The following is a 17,631-nucleotide window of genomic DNA, read 5'->3' on the forward strand; positions in this document are numbered from 1 at the left end:
CTATGGTGACTATGGTTGTTCAGATAACAGTACAGAAGAAAAGTAACTTTTTAATTAAATGTGGGATTATCCCAGATTTGGTCATTTGATTATTTACTCCACCTATGGTAGGTTACGTATTGAACGCATATGCTAGATCTCTACTTCACACTAAGTGTGGACCCTACTTTTTTTGTATTTTGTGCAACTTCACACCTACTGTAGGTTTCTAAGATTCTGTACTTTATTTGTGATGCAAATAAGCATTCATTTAGACATAGGTGAATGAGCCCACTGTAAACATTTGCTCTTTTCTTGTAGATTTTTTTTTTTTTTTTGAAAATGTAAAAAACATTGCCTGGTCATGAAGTATACCTTTCTGGAGGTCAAAAAACACATTTTTAGATACAGAGGCACAAATGCAGGAGTGTAAAAGTGTTCGCAGGTGTGAACACACTAATGTGAATGGCAACCTTTATTCCAGTCATTGCCGTCTGCAGCTTCCTGGTTAGTTCTGTAGCTCAGAGACAGGCTTCATGCGCACTACTACTGTTAAACTCACGTTTTGAGAACTTGTGTTTTTTTTTTTTTTTTTAAATGCCCTTAAAAGCATTTATAGGCTTAAGAGTTTATAGGCTGTTGTCTGAACGCCCTAAAATCAGTCAAGAGCAGTTCTGACCACAAAGACCACTGAACCCTGAAACATGCACATAAACTCTAGGCACATTTAGCACTTCAGCTTTTGTTTATTTCGATGGCCAGAATGATTAAAAATTCTGGCCAATAAAAAACTCCAAACTCTGATAAACTCACCTAAACGGTTTTAAAAAATAAATGCAGCTTAGACGACTTTATAACATGGATTATCTCCTATCAGGAGAAACAAGGTTTACAAGAAACCAGTGTACATGAGGTCTTACAGCAGATGCGTGCAGCAGTTTCCAGCTTTGCCCCGGTGATATTTGAATTTCTAGAGTGCTTTGCCTCGTATAAAATTGAAACATTTATGGGCAATACAAGGAGAATATTTTTATGAATTGTCTTAAGTGGTTAAGTGACATGGAGCTCATTAGAACTGTCTGCAGTTTACATAACTTCAAAAACAAAAAGGAATGCATTAAAGGAAATTGCCTGTGAAAGTTTGACATATTTTCATTAAAAAGCAAGCAAAAATAAATAAATCAGACACAAAATACATGTTACCATTTTTTTTTATTTTTCTCCTTTCCCTGCCTGGCACTATAAAAAAAAAGTCTCAAAAGAAAAAAAAAAAAAAAATGAAAAAAAAAAAAGAAAAATAAAATAAAAACACAAATCAAAAAGGAACAGTCTAAAACACAAAAGATGCCCAGCTTGTGTCTTCCAGCACTATGCAGGAATCTGAGCTAGAATAAAACTAAAGAAAAGGCTGTTTTGTGAGGGGCAGCCGACTCTCTCCGGGAAACAAGCTTCTCCCATAGAAAGATACCTGCAAAGATAAAAACACGCAAAAAAAAGAAAAGAAAAGGAAACAGCAGGATGTTTAGCAGACATCACTTCCCTCCCACAGCTGAAAACACACTAGGCTGGGAACCATTCAGTATACACATTCTTTGATTAACAGGTATCCTGCACATAAACAGTCCACGCACCCCCAGAACAAGTCAGACACTCACTAATTAGTACAACCTCTTATTCCCCCCCAACATACAGTAACCATCAGGAGCCTGGCCTACCACTCCCATCTTGAAACATTGAAGGATGAACATGGGGCATGTGAGTACAAGAGAAAAGAATGGTCCACATGGGACCCTGTTTTAATAAACTCTTAAAATTCATTTCCAGTCTTCTTTTTTTTTTTCTTTTTTTTTCTTTTTTTTGTGTTTTTGCCTCTCAGGTCTTCCTAACGTTATATGTTTAGTAAGGTGAATACCATGATGTCACGCGAGCCCGACCCCTGAAAAAGATAAGCCTAGTGTAAGCAGACAAAGTTTTGTGATAACGTCAAATATCCCAACACCCACCAACAGGACCCCCCCCCCCCCCCCCCAAATGCCTTCTGTGCCGATTAGCCCCCAGACCTGTACACGCGTCCTCTGGGTCTTGAAGGATAGCCGCTGTAGAATCTGGAACGGGAACTGTACGAGGATGCTCTAGCTCTGTATCTTGCACGTGGAAAGCCTCTGTCTGTTGTGCTAATGCCAGGTCTGTTCGTCCTTTTGGGCACCACCTGCGAAAATATATTAAAGGGTGAAATAACAATTTCGGTGGATGCCATTTTTTTCATCTCTTGGATTTTAATGCTGAAATCTCAGCTTGGCACATACTGCAACTACAAGGTAGTTTTATGGAAAAGATAGGAGTTTGAACATTCAAAGGCTGGTGTAAAAGCCAGTAACTGACAGATCTCACCAATGACGTCCAATACACAAATCCAGAAGACTGCAAAACTTGAAGTAAACTTTTACGTAAACTAAAAGTACTTTGGCGATTCAGGGACCTCACTTTATGAAGTGTGCCAATCTCTTCATAGCCAAGCTCTCCAGGAGCCCAGTGTTCCAGAGCTGACCGTTTTCTGAAGCAACTGCTTTCTCATCATGCTAATAAAGGCCACACGAAAACACAAGCTGAATGTTCAAAATTCCCTGTAAAATGGGAGTTTCCGCTACTTGAAGGTGGAAATCCCCTTACACTAAAGATATAGAAGAAATTACCTGAATATTCACAAAGTAAAGTCATTATGTAGCAAGATCAGAACAATGTGTTCCCAACATAACCTTTTGGTTGAAAGTGGTCCAATCAAAACAGATATGGAAATCGCAGATTCAGAAATAGCTGCGGGATACACATCTAAACAATTTAAACTATATGGACTTATTACCATATGGCCAACCACCTGTTTCCTTGAAATGTCTTATGAATACCTAGACAATAACTTAAGTATGGCTTGCTGAATTGAGAACTGAGCGATCAAATACTGCTGATCGTTCACTTTCCTCCCTCAGCTCTGACCAGAGAGTCGTGACGATCAGTCAGCGGCTCTCTGCTATGCCCCTCCAGCATTCACTGGAGCGCTGGGGCTTAGAGGGGGCGGGAGGGACTGGCTCAAGCCAGGTGCGGCTCCAGGCTTCTGGGTGGATCCAGACCATAGGGTCGGGATCTTCTCCCAGCCGGGAACGGCTCTGATGTCAGCTGACAGGTTTCAAACCATTGTTGGCTGAAAACTGAACTGCACTCCTGTGATCCATAAAAAGTATAGCCAAAGAAGCTTCGACTATACTTCTCCTTTAACTATAAAGACAAGCAAAGGTAAAGACGAGAATAGAATCCGGTTTTAAAAACCTTAAAGGAAAAAAAAAAAAGTGGATTTCAATAGTAAAACAGAACAAAAATATCCAGAAAAACGCATTTCAAAAAAGTTAAATTGATTTGCATTTTAATGAGTGAAATAAGTATCTGATCCCCTATCAGCAAGATTTCTGGCTCCCAGGTGTCTTCTATACAGGTAACGAGCTGAGATTAGCACCACCCTCTTAAAGGGAGTGCTCATAATCTCAGCTTGTTACCTGTATAAAAGACACCAAATGAAACAAAATAACTGTCGATCACCCTCGGTCATGATTAACGATCATGAAAACAGTGAGGAATTGGCCCAGAATTACACAGGAGAATCTTGTTAATGATCTCAAGGCAGCTGGGACCAGTCACCAAAAAAACTATTGGTAACACTACGCCATGAAGGACTGAAATCCTACAGAGCTTGCAAGGTCCTCCTGCTCAAGAAGGCACATGTACAGGCCCATCTGAAGTTTGCTAATGAACACCTATATGATTCATACAACTGGGTGAAGGTGTTTTCAGATGGGACCAAAATCAAGCTCTTTGGCATCAACTCAACTCACTGTGTTTGGAGCAGGAATTCTGCCTATGACCCCAAGAACACCATCCCCACCGTCAATCATGGAGGCGGAAACAACATGCTTTGAGGGTGTTTTTCTGCTAAGGGGACAGGACAACTTCACAGCATTAAAGGGATGAACAGGCCATGTACCGTCAAATCTTGGGCGAGAACCTCCTTGGTTGTGGGATGGGTATTCCAGCATGACAATGGCCCAAAACACACAGCCAAAACAAAAAAAAAAAAAAAGCGGCTCAAGAAGAAGCACATTAAGGTCCTGGAGTGGCCTAGTCAGTCTCCAGACCTTAATCCCATAGAAAATATGTGGAGGGAGCTGAAGGTTCGAGCTACCAAACGTCAGCCTGGAAACCTTAATGACTTGGACAAAATCCCTTTTGAGATGTGTGCAAACCTGGTCGCCAACTACAAGAAACGTCTGACTTCTGTGATTGCCAACAAGGGTTTTGTCAAGTACCAAGTCATGTTTTGCAAGGGGTCAAATACTTATTTCACTCATTAACCACTTGCCGACCAGCCGCCACAGTTACACTGCGGCTCTATTGCACAAATTGCCGTACTGGTACAGGGCTTTGCGTGAGATACAGCGGGCTGGAGGAGTGAGAGCATCAGAGTAGATGTGCTTGGCCGGCTACCAGTGATGTCCACTGGCCACACACGATCGCTCCACAGAGGCAAAAACGGGGATCTGTCAATGAAAAAGCAGATCCCCGTTCTGTCAGTGCAGTACAGTGTGATGATCTGTACTCCCAGTCAGTCCACTCCTCCCGTTACAAAAAACCTCCCTAGAACACACTTAACCCTTTGATCGCCCCTGGTGTTAACCTCTTCCCTGCCAGTGTCAATTATACAGTAATCAGTGCATTTTTTTTTATAGCACTGATGGCTGTATAAAGGTCACTGATCCCAAAAAAGTGTCTGATCTGTCCGCCGCAGTCCTGCAAAAAATCTGATCACCGCCGTTACTAGTAAAAAAAAATAAAAATAAAAAATAAATAAATAAAAACGCCATAATTCTATCCCCTACTTTGTAGATGCTATAACTTTTGTGCAAACCAATCAATATACGCTTATTGTGAATTACCAAAAATATGTAGAATACATATTGGTCGAAACTGAAGAAATGGTCTTTTTGTTTATAGCGCAAAAAATAAAAAACCGCAGAGGTGATCAAATACCACCAAAAGAAAGCTCTATTTGTGGGGAAAAAAAAAAAAAAACATCAATTTTATTTGGGTACAACGTCGCACGCCTGCATAATTGTCAGTTAAAGCGACAGTGCCGTATCGCAAAAAATGGCCTGGTCATTAAGGCTGCATTCACACCTGAGCGTTTTTACCGCGATTTTGTTCAGGTCACCAACAATGTAAAAGGCAGAAAAAAGTCTGTAATTTGCCCCAAAGAAGCTCATGTTCTTTTTTTAAGCTTAGGGAGTTTTTCAGGTGTTTTGCTTCAGGTGACAAAATGCTCTGAACAAGTGCGTTTTTTCGGGAGTTTTATGAGCTGAAAACAAGAACGTATGACACAGTCAACTATATCACATTTCCTGTTAGGAAATCTCAAGTAATTTATACATTTGGGTGGGTACCGGTGCTGTCCTGAAAGACTCCCGGAAAGAACGTTACCAGTAACTTCGTTTTTCCCCTAATCGTCTTTCAGGACAGCCACCTGAGGATATAATCAAACACTTACACTAGGGCGGGACTACAGCTTGTAAGACCTTGCATCCAAAGGTCTGATCCTTTGCAGACCAAAGGTCCATCTTGTAGTGTTTTACAAAAGTGGCAAAACTGAACCATGTTGCCGCTTTACAAATCTGTTCCCACGTTGCTCCAGCTCTTTGCCTGCGATGCTGCCACTGATCTTGTAGAGTGTGCCCTGATACCCTCTGGGATCTGCATACCTCCCACTGTATAGGCCTAGCCAATGGCCTCTCTAAGCCACCTGGCTATGGTGCGCTTTGAAGCCTTGTGCCCCTTCTTGGCCCCTGAAATTAAAATAAGGAATCTGCCTTCCTAAAGGCTTTAGTTTCGTCGAATGTAGAACGCATCACATGATGTCTAACATATGGAACGTAATTTCTTGTTCCCTGGAGGGATTTGTGCAAAAAAGGTAAAATATCTTGGCCTCTGAAATTTTGAGGCTACTTTAGGCAAAAAGGCTGGATCCATCTTGAAAACTATACAATCCGGGAAAACCTGAAAAAAAGGGAGGTTTGATTGATAGGGCTTCTATCTCAGACTCTTCTGGCTGTAGTAACTGCCACCAAAAAGACTGCTTTAAGTGTGAGCATTTTAAATGTGCAATTTTCCTGTGGCTCGAAAGGGTCCGCTGTCAGTTTGTAGAATGGAAAGAGTCCCCACCTGCTTGCGCTACACTTAGTGTAGCGCCAGTCTTATGGGGCGGACTGGACTGAGAGGCAAATTAGTCTAGCACCCCCATAAAGCGGCCAGACTGCTTCTGGTATGCGGGCGGTCGGTATTCTGCAACTGTAGGGGGGCGCCGCATCTAATTTTCACTGTCCTATCATCCTGGACCACAAACCTTCCTCACTGTACTATATGTTTTCTGCTGCACCATTGGCATGGTTTATATCTTAGTCCTCTCCATAAAATTATCAGAAATTTGTGCTTAAATTAGAACTATAGGCAACACTTTTTTTAAATTTTGGATAGAATAAGGGAGGATTATAGCCCCGTCAGTTTATTTTTTACCATCCCTGTCCCATTGCGGAGATTTCCCTTCACTACCTGCCCCATAGCCAAACAGGAAGTGACAGGAAATCTATGCAAAGAGAAACCATTGCCGCCCCCCCCCCCCCCCATGCCCTCAGAATTAGTGTCTGCACTTAAAAATTTCAGGGCGGTTCTTAAACAGCAAGGGGTGTGGCCTTGACAGGAAGGGGTGGGTCATATTTAAATTCCCCTGTAAAAGGGATCCCGCAAAGTTTGGCTTTGGATGTGCAGTCCCCCTGCCATGTCTTTAGCCACAGGGCTCTTCTTGCGGAGTTGGATAAGGGCGAGGATCTAGCTGCCATCCGTACAGATTCCGCTAATGCATCTGCGATATAAGCGATGACCCGAAGGAGCAGGGGGATAGGACATGATTTGCTGTTTTAGCGTTCCCTCCTCAATGTGGGCCTGTATCTGAGTCAGGTCCACTACAGTTACTGGCTTTAGGCTTCCCACCGTGGAGACCCAAGACTTTAAGAGGGAGTCTATCCTCTTGTTCATTGCGTTGGACAGGACCTCCATATCCTCGAAGGCCAAATCTGTGTGCCTCGAGACTTGGGAGAAAGCTGCATCTAGCTTTGGGTCTTATTCCAAACTGATGCGGGAACATCCGCAAATGGAAACCCTTTCAATGTTTTCCTTTCCAGGTCCTGCCATTCATTCTTTATTGCCTCTACTAAAACCTCATGGAGAGATAGTGGTTTCTTCTGTTTGCATACCTTGTGTGGTATAAATGATCCCCCCCACCCAACTGGGGTGGGGGGGGGTTTCCACCTCTTCAAGTGAGTTTGTACTGGAATGGCTTTCTGGAATCCCCTTCCAGAGCTTCTCCCTCTGACTCTTGGGAGACGGAGGCTACGTTGTCTGACTTTTCCTCGGCCTCTTCTCTGGAGACTGCTGGAGGGCCTGCACTAGCGGATGGTAACGCTACCTGCTGTATTGGAAGAGGAGCAGTCTGAGGCTGCGGGATCTGAAACCCCGCAAAGAAGGTTTTAAAGGATTCAAACGTATTAGAAAGTTCTTTTACTGATGCCGCTAGCTCCCTGCCCTGCTCAGTGGTACATTCCTGCACTAGTTAATACATTCTCTACATAGTGTTTTTCCCCAGGAGTTACTAAGTGTAGCTTTACAGGAGGGGCACCTCCTCTTTGAGCTATGAGGCGTTCTGGGTTTGTCCATTTTGTTCTAAAAGACAACGAAAAACCCCACAGGAATTAAAGGATTACTTAACATCCCCCCTCTGCAGTTAGCTGCAGGTGCGCAGCCTCTCATGTGGGCTTGCCTCTCCAGGGGCCCCATGAACATTCCCTCTGGCCCCGGAAGGATTCCCCCTCCCCCCTTAGGACCCCCTGTGGTGGGGGGGTCTGGCAAGGGGAGCTCGACCCTAGGTTCCCCTTACCTTAGCGTGGCTGGAGCTGGCCTCAGCCTCTGGTCCCTTCCTTCTGCCTCTGACATGTTGGTGCCGCCACCAGAGCTTCTGCTGTCTTCACAGCAATTGCAGCTCCTCTCCAGGCCCATGCCTGGCTCCTTTTCAGCGGCCGGAAGCCACGGGTCAAACGTAAATGGCCGTCCTTTCTGCCGTACGTGATGTCACCCAGCTCCGTGCGGTCCCAGAGCCCGTGGCTTCTCCACGTTGCAGGATGCAGAGTCCATTGCTGGGGTCAGGTACCGCTGTATGGTGTCTGTGCAACTCAGTAGTGAAAAGGAGCCCCCCCGTCCTACACCTGCCATCAGATGTGGGGGCAGCGATCTTCACCAGGCAACGTCCCTGGCCACGTCCAAGGAGCCTCTGCCCCCTTTCAGGACTCTCTGCCCGAGCCTTCCTGGCTTGGTACCAAGGGGTGTCTCCCCTCTGGAGGAAACACAAATAACTGAGGAGCAAGCAGGGGAGGAGGAAATTTAAAGATGGCTGGCACAGTGTTTCCTACAGAGGGGAGGAGCCAAGGTCTGACCTGAAAGACGATTAGGGGAAATTGTGCCCTTTCGCTGGCATCAATGAAAGGAATTATGCCCCACCAATGGTGTCAGCGGGAGGAATTGTGTCCTTTTGATGGTGTAAGTGGGAGGAAAAAGCCACATTGCTGGTGTCAGCGATAGGAATTATGTCCTGTTGGTGTCGGTGGAATAGTATGCCAAGGGCCAGATAAAAGCAAGCAAAGGGCCGCATCCGGCCCCCGGGCTATAGTTTGGAGACAGCTGACCTAAACCATCCCATTGTAGCTCTGGCTGTATGTTTAGGGTCGTTGTCCTGCGGGAAGGTGAACCTCTGCTCCAGTCTTTTGCAGACTCCCAGCAGGTTTTCTTCAAAGATTGCCCTGTATTTGGCCCCATCGACCTTTCCATCAACTCTGACCTGCTTCCATGTACCTGCTGAAGAAAAGCATTCCCACAACATGATGCTGTCACCACCAATGTTTACCGTGGGGATGGTGTGTTTAGGGTTATGTGCAGTGTTCGTTTTCTGCCACACATAGCATTTTGCTTTTAGGCCAAAGCACCTTCTTCTACACGTTTGCAAATTGCGAGAAGCCATGTGGGGGACAGCAAACGGGACTTCTTATGGCTCTTTCAACAATGGCTTTCTACTTGCCACTCTTCAATAAAAGGCTAGATTTGTGGAGTGCACAATAGATGTCCCGTGGACAGATTCTCACCTGAGTTGTGGATCTCTGCAGCTCCTCCAGAGTTACCATGGGCCTCTTGGCAGCTTCTCTGATTAATGCTCTCCTTGCCCGGCACGTCAGTTTAGGTGGACAGCCATGTCTTGGTAGGTTTGTAGTTGTGTCGTACTCTTTCCATCTTCAGATGATGGATTGAACAGTGCTCCACGAGATGTTTAAAGTTTGGTGTATTTTTTTTATAACCTAACCCAGCTTTAAACTTCTCCACAACTGACCTGTCTGGTGTGTTCCTTGGCCTCCATTATGCAGTTTGTTCACTAAGGTTCTCCAACACACCTGAGGGCTTCAGAACAGCTGCATTTATACAGAGATTAAATTACACACAGGCGGACTCTATTTATAAATCATTTACTAATTAGGTGACTTCTGAAGGCAATTGGCTCCACTAGATTTTAGTTAGAGGTATCAGAGTAAAGGGGGCTGAATACAAATGCACGCCACACTTTTAAAACCATCATTTTCCTTCAACTTCGCAATTGTGTGCCACTTGGTGTTCTACCACATAAAATCCCAATGAAATACATTTACGTTTTTGGTTGCAACAGGACAATGTGGAAAATTTTAATGGGTATGAATACTTTTTCAAGGCACTGTAAGTATTCACAACCTTTGCTCAATACTTTGTTGAAGCACCTTTGCGTACTCGTTTTGAGTATGATGCTTCAAAGCTTGGCACACCTATTTTTGGGCAGTTTCTCCCATTCTTCTTTGCAGAACCTCTCAAGCTCCATCAGGTTGGATAGGGAGTGTCGGTGCACAGCCATTTTCAGATCACTCCAGAGACGTTCAATTGGGTTCAAGTCTGGGCCAATCAAGGGCATTTACAGAGTTGTCCCATAGCCATGCCTTTGTCATCTTGGCTGTGTGCTTAGGGTCATTGTCCTGTTGGAAGATGAACCTTCGCCCCAGTCAGAGGTCTCTTGAGCAGGTTTTCAATGAAGGATGTCTCTGTACATTGCTGCATTCATCTTTCCCTTGATGCTGACTAGTCTCCCAGTTCGCTGAAAAACATCTCCACAGCATTATGCTGCCACCACCATGCTTCATTGTAGGGATGGTATTGGCCAGGTGATGAGCGGCGTCTGGTTTCCTCCAGACATGACGCTTACCATTCAGGCCAAAGACTTTAATCTTTGTTTCATCAGACCAGAGAACTTTGCTTCTCTTGGTCAGAGCCCTTCAGGTGCCTTTTGGCAAACTCCAGGCGGGCTGTCATGTGCCTTTGCCTACTTTTAATTCTGTCTGGCCACTCTACCATACAGGCCTGATTGGTGGAGTGCTACAGAGATTATTGTTCTGGAAGGTTCCCCTCTCTCCACAGAGAAACGCTGGAGCTCTGTCAGTAACCATTGGGTACTTGGTCACCTCCCCCGACTAAGGCTCTTCTCCCCAAACTGCTCAGTTTGCCCAGGCGGCCCACTGTAGAAAGAGTCCTGGTGGTTACAAACTTCTATTTACAGATGGAGAGACCACTGTGCTCATTGGGACCTTCAATGTTGCAGAAATTTTTCTGTACTCCTCCCTAGATCTGTGCCTCGATACAATCCTGTCTCAGGTCTACAGACAATTCCTTGGACTTCATAGCTTGGTTTGTGCTGACATGCACTGTTAACTGTGGGATCTTACACAGATGTGTGCGTTTCCAAATCATGTCCAATCAACTGAATTTACCACAGGTAGACTCCAATCGAGTTGTAGAAACATCTCAAGGATGATCAGTGGAAACAGGATGCACCTTAAATCAATTTTGTGTCATGGTAAAGGCTGAGTACATGGGATTGTCTTTATTTTTAAGACATTTGGAAAGATTTCAAACAAAACTCAAGTTGTCATTTTGGGGTATGTTTGTAGAATTGAGGAAAATAATGAATTTAGGGCAAGTTCACACCATAAAAAAAAAAAAAAAAAAAAAAAAAAAAAAAAAAAATCGCACCCTGGATGCCTTCCAGATGCTTTTCTGCATGCACATGTAGTTTGGTGCATTTTTTCCTCCCCCTTTAACCTTAAGGGCCAGTTCACACCATAGAAACAGCCTGGTTGCGTTTCAGATGCTTTTCTGCATGGTTGACGCGTTAGTGCGTTTTTTATGCAGTCCAGTGCACCCCCCCCCCCCCTTAACCTTAAGGACATGTGCATTCCAGTGTTTTTGATGCGTTTCAGTCAAGTCCAGTGCAGGAAAATTGCAGCACGTTCTTTTTCTGGAACTGCAAAAGCTGGTGTGAACTATGTCATTGAAAACCATATAACCTACTTTTCATGCGTTTTTGAAACAGAAAAAAAACGCACTGGACTGCATGTTGTGTGAACTGGCCCCTCAATCCATTTTTGAAGCAGCGCTGTGAAAATTTACGGAATGAACTGTAGGTGGTGCTATGCTGTTGTCCATCTGCTATGTGCATGGGGCAACCCACCCAGAAGATCTAGCTGTAACCCATGCATTAACCTATTCCAACGTGAAAATTATATTTAACAACGTGGGGGTTATTTACTAAAACTGGAGTGCACAAAATCTGGTTAAACGGCACAGAAACCAATTCGCTTCCAGGTTTATTTCCGAAGATTAACTGAAGAAGCTGATTGGCTACCATGCAAAGCTGCACCAGATTCTGAGTGCACCAGTTTTAGCAAATCTACCCCTGTATGTCTTACATCAGGGCTCTACAAGCCCCAGGCGCCAAGTCGCCCCAATGTATTCTGGGCTCCGCTTGCTCATCTGTGGGCCCGCTGGGTAAAGGGGAGGGCAGACACTTCCGCCCTTCTAGTTGCTGACCCAGAAGGGACATGTGAAGTCACTTACGGGTCCCTTTCAGTTTCCCAGGCCAGTGAGGTCGGGGAAAAAAAAGGCAATGCAGAGCGATGTGCATTGCATTACATTCACTGTAGCACAGGGGAGACACGCAGGGTCTTTTAGAGCCTGGATGTCTCATTAAAGAGAACCTGTCACCAGAAAAATCATATAGGGGACTTTTGTCCCCTATGCGATAGAAAAAAAAAAAGTTACAGAAAAAAATGAATATATACATTTTCTTCTAATTGTAAAAGATTAAAGTTAGACCCAAGTACAGGTAATTCCTTCAGCAATTGGCTCTGGAGTGGCAGGAGAGGTGAATGAAAAGCATACATTGGGGAAGGAGATTAAAGCAAATCTGGTGCTTGGCTCTTAATGGGCAAAAATATGCAAACAAATGCCAAAAAACAATCACTAAAAAAGTTAGGTTGAGAATAGTCGGATTCTGAAAAAAAACAAGAGAGAATCAGCTCAGTGTCAAAAAACAGAATGAACACTGGCCAAGTTATGAGGACTGCCACTGATTGATTGTAATCATGTGATCTGTACTGATATGGATTACTCATGACCGCAAAAAGAGCTGCAGCTACCAACATCTATATAAAACTTGTATTCGCACCTAAAATAACCACAAAATGTTACAGCCAATAGGTACTCACCGGCCACTTTATTAGGTACACCTGTTCAATTGATTGCCAACAAATTGCCAATAAGCCAATTACATGGCAGCAACTCAATGCATTTAGACATCTAGACGTGGTGAAGACGATGTGCTAAAGTTCAAACTGAGCATCAGAATGGGGAAGAAATGGGATTTAAGTGACTTTGAACGTGCCAGACGGACTGGTCTGAGCATTTTGAAACTGCTGATCTACTGGGATTTTCATGCACAGCCATTTCTAGGGATTACAGAGAATGGTCCGAAAAAGAGAAAATATCCAGTGAGCGGCAGTTATGTGGACGAAAATGCTTTGTTGATGTCTTAAGAGAATGGGCAGACTGGTTTGAGATGCTAGAAAGGCAACAGTAACTCAAAAAACCACTCGTTACAACCAAGGTATGCAGAATACCATCACTGAACGCACAACACATTGAACCTTGAAGCAGATGGGCTACAGCAGAAGACCACACCAGGTGCCACTCCCGTCAGCCAAGAACAGGAAACTGAAGCTACAATTCGCACAGGCTCACCAAAGGAGGACAATAGAAGACTGGAAAAACGTTGCCTTGTCTGACGTGTCTTGATTTCAGCTGCGACATTCAGATGTTAGGCTCAGAATTTTGCGCATCAACAGTTCAGGCTGGTGGTGGGGGTGTAATGGTGTGGGGGATATTTTCTTGGCACACTTTAGGCCCCTTAGTACCAATTGAGCATCATTTAAACGCTACGGCCTGAGTATTGTTGCTGACCATATCCATCCCTTTATCACTATAGTGTACCCATCTTCTGATGGCTACTTCCAGCAGGATACTACACCATGTCACAAAGCTCAAATCATCCGAAACTGGTTTCTTGAACAGGACAATGAGTTCACTGTACTCCAATGGCCCCCACAGTCACCAGATCTCAATCCAATAGAGCACCTTTTGGATGTGGTGGATTGGGAGATTCTCATCATGGATGTGCAACCAACAAAATCTGCAGCAACTGCATGATGCCATGTCAATATAGGCCAAAATCTGAGGAATGTTTCCAACACCTTGCTGAATCTATGCCATGAAGAATTAAGGCAGTTCTGAAGGCAAAAGGGGGTCCAACCCAGTACTAGCAAAGTACCTAATAAAGTGGCCAGTGAGTGTTTATAGCAGATGTTATCACTATTAAAAACACGCAATTTTTAAAGCAAATTATAGGATGTGGGTCATTCGCCATGTTCGTATTCTAGTAGAATAGCAGAAAGCCCATATGAGCTGTGTGTGTAGCAAAAACTGCCACTCATTCTTAAAGTCAAGCAAGGTGCCTTACCTTTATCTGTCGGCCTCTGAACAGAGACTCATCAAGGGCCATTGATGTCCGGACAGATTCTTTATCAGAAAATTCAATGTAGGCAAACCTGCAGAAACAGAACATTATCAAAATGAAAGGCCTGACTTGATTTCCTCTTACTCCATGCCACAAATATGCAGAGAATATATGCATAACAGCTATAACAAAGAAATCCAAATATCAATGTACAAACATACAGCAACAGACAGAAGTTTTGAAGTCACTTTATGTACAAGACCTATAAACCTTGCCAAGAATATGCCGCACCACCTCTGAGAAATTAAACATAGTTGGCTGAAATACCTAAATATTGATCAAATAGAGAACTTTGCTCAGGCAGACAGTCTGAAACATTAACAGGTTTACAGCAGAACCACTTTCTCGGCAAGCACACCTATTGTTTTTGCTGCCAGACTGAGTAAGCAAAATGTAGGGCATGTTTAACCCATTCCAGCGAGGACTGGGCAACATGCTGCAAGGATACTGATATTTTGCAAGGTACTTTCAAAATCCTAATCCTCGAAATGGCTTGGAATCAAACATTTCAAAACGATTCACACAGTAGCATAAATAGAGTTTTTAAACTTGCTTGTAAAATCAGTTTTCTGGAGTACATGACAGAACACAGGTTTCTTTAATTCATTACGGCTGGGTTATATACAGCTACCTTCAGATTGGATTCCCCGCATTAAAGTAAAAAAAGTCCTAGTAGCTGTATCACCCCCTCCTCTCCCTGAATACTTTCCTCAATTGTGTCTTGATCCAGCACTGTGCAGTCTGCAGCGAAGCTGGTCTGTTACTCTCCTCACAGGACAGAGGCAGCAGCAGGAGCCACTGGCTCCTGTTGCTACAAATCAAATCCTGTAAGGAGGGAGCAGGGATGGGGCCGAGCCACGCTGTGTGCATCTATGGACATACAGCAGGGCTTGGGAGCGCGCCTGCACATGTGTCCCCATAGGAAGACGCTTCCTATGGGGGCACATGCAGGTGGCAGAGCCAGGAGCACTGCCAGGGAACTGCAGAAGAGGTTGAAAGCCTGTAATACCTTTGCACAGAGCAGGTAATTATAGCGTGTTTAGTTTTGTAAAAAACAGACTAAGGATGTGTAATGTGCATAGAACAGTGCACATGACCTTAACTTGCACTCCTAATTTCAAACAAATGGAAGTGAGAGGGAAAAGGTTAGGTTAGATTAAAAACATAGGGGGATCCAGAAGAATGAATGACGAGAGAGAGATGTGAACAAATGCCATACTAGAGAATGAAACCAAAAGGTCTCAAACAGAACTGCCAAGGTGGAGAGTTGTACCTTCATGGTACTGTACTACAGACCAGTTTTTGGTCCAAGTCAAACTGGAGTCAGGACAGGACACATTCCACAGAGTACCCAACAAAAGGTTTACCAGGAGCAGTGGTAGACTTCACAAGTCAGCAGCTTCTCTATCCTTCAAGAGGCCTATCTAATCTGAAAACACCTCCTTTCAGGGCTGTGGTTTCAACAGCTATACAGTGAAAGCCAACGACCAATAAGCAGGATGAATACTGGCCCTTGGGACAAGATGTCAAAATAACCTGAAAGCCCAGAGTTTACCAGGAACTGGAGTATGCTGGAATTCCATGCTCCCCTGGGCCAATTTGGTGTAATGACAACCACCAGGGTGCCGATCTTGCAAAGATGCCATTTGTGTAAATAAATAGCAGATCATAGACAAGTACCTCAATTCCTCCACAGCAGTAGGGAAATGTGCCCTTAGGATCCAGAAGTTGTTGCAAAGAGGAAAAGGCAGAGCACACATGCACTGAAATCTCCCACATATTGAGGCTCATGTAAGGTTTCCTGCTGCCTCTTTTGCCAGAGTCTAATCACATGACGGTAGCTGCATATAACCCAGTCAATGATTTAAACAAGTATGTGTACCATACAACCAGAATATAAAACTATCTGAAGCAGCACAGGAAGTAATGTTCCTTCTAGACCTAAAAGACACAACCGGAAATTAACTGAGTGCAGCAATATGCCATGCAGAGTGCGCTTACTCTTTGGACTTATGTCTTCTGTGCTCACCAAGTGATAAACAAAAGGGTGCAACATGGTAACCAGCTAGATTGATGGCTATGTAATCCAACACATCAGATGCCATCTTCAAAACAAAGATCTGTAGCACCATGAAACGGCTCATTTTCACACAAAGCACTTACCCCTTAGGGTGACCTGTGAACTTGTCACAAAGAATGGTTACCCTGTTCACAGATCCACAACCATGGAAATGGGCCTCTAATTCTTCTGCTGTTGCTCCATAATCAACCTGCACATAAAAGATTAAAACATTAAAGTGGAACTTTACCCATAACAATGATAAAAAATAACGTTCTTTAGCAAGGAACATAGATTCCAAATTATTATGCTACCGACATTAGATTATCCTGTAAATTGCCTCCAGCACTGTTCCTGTGTCTTCTTGCTGGAGGCTGCCATTTTGCTGAAGCCCAGAGCCCCTGAACAGCAGTAAATCATAAAGCAGAATTAAGCCCATTAATTTAACATGCTTACAATTACAACGGTCACATTCGATTGTGTCTGCAACCAAACTGTCAAACCATCAAATGGCTGGTATCATTAATCATCACATGTGCAGCGCTATGGCAGTTGCAGATCAAATAGAAGCAGCTTCCTTGGTTATAAAGAATAGGAGGATTTAATTCCATTTTATGGCTGACAGCAGATCATGCTCTACAAATTCAGCAGTGCCTAAAAATGGAAAGCAACCGAGCATGTGCAGAGTATTACTGGATTTTAAACAGTATAGACACTTATTTTTAATGTTTTACATAGCTATACCTGCAAAAGGGACCAGCCTGAAGTGATCTAGCAGGCCTAAAGTGGTTGTAAACCCTCACATAAAAAAACACGTATAAAGTAATTGCACAGGTGAAAGATGAGTGATTGAACGTTGACAAAACAGCAGCTGGCAATCATACAACAGAATATTTGTGTAAAGTAAAAGAAACTAAAGATTGCTGCACTAATGAAACAAGATGACCATTGACCAAAACTAAATGTGATAAATATATAACAGTGATCAGTCCATAAAAAAGGTCAAATGTCCTTTGCACTCGTGTCTCAAAGGTGACAACACCCGAAATGCACCTTACCCTGTTAAAGGAAAAAAGGCTGTGCCCTTATCAGATGGCTAGATTCCACGTTATAGGAGCCTAGTAAAGTGGGGGTACATACAGCACATAGGGTCCGTCCTCTGGATGTAGACAAGGTGATATGGATATTGACTCCACTGGTTGCTCTGTCTTTTCGCTCACAAGTGAGGTTGTTATGCTGAGTAGGTCTGGGAATTTGTACTGCAGGCCGAATTCCCAACCAGAAAAATGGGTCCAGGGTTTTCGTACTGGAAGCATTGGTGTGACATGCAGAATCAGAGTTTGTCCTTCAGCATGTTACAAACGTCCATAAAACCCCCTCTGTACACAAGGCATCTCCTGTACCCCGTGCACAGCTCTGAGAGACCTGGTGTCTCTAGAAACATGAGCTCCCAATCCTATGAATAGGATCAATA

General features: G+C 43.8%; 1 protein-coding gene across 1 annotated transcript in view; it reads right to left on the reverse strand.

Moving 5' to 3' along the window:
- Positions 1-1,805: 1,805 nt before the first annotated feature.
- LOC141145828 (polyadenylate-binding protein 2) overlaps positions 1,806-17,631 on the reverse strand; it is an 84,755-nt gene continuing 68,929 nt past the window's right edge. Inside the window, exons 4-7 of the mRNA XM_073632677.1 lie at positions 16,262-16,368; positions 14,042-14,129; positions 2,040-2,188; positions 1,806-1,915 (exon numbers count right to left, since the gene is read on the reverse strand). Of these exons, the coding sequence (XP_073488778.1) occupies positions 1,876-1,915; positions 2,040-2,188; positions 14,042-14,129; positions 16,262-16,368 (384 nt within the window). The 3' untranslated portion in view covers positions 1,806-1,875. The remainder of the gene's footprint in view (positions 1,916-2,039; positions 2,189-14,041; positions 14,130-16,261; positions 16,369-17,631) is intronic.

Source organism: Aquarana catesbeiana, linkage group LG01, assembly GCF_042186555.1.
Source record: "Aquarana catesbeiana isolate 2022-GZ linkage group LG01, ASM4218655v1, whole genome shotgun sequence".
Lineage (NCBI taxonomy): Eukaryota > Metazoa > Chordata > Amphibia > Anura > Ranidae > Aquarana > Aquarana catesbeiana.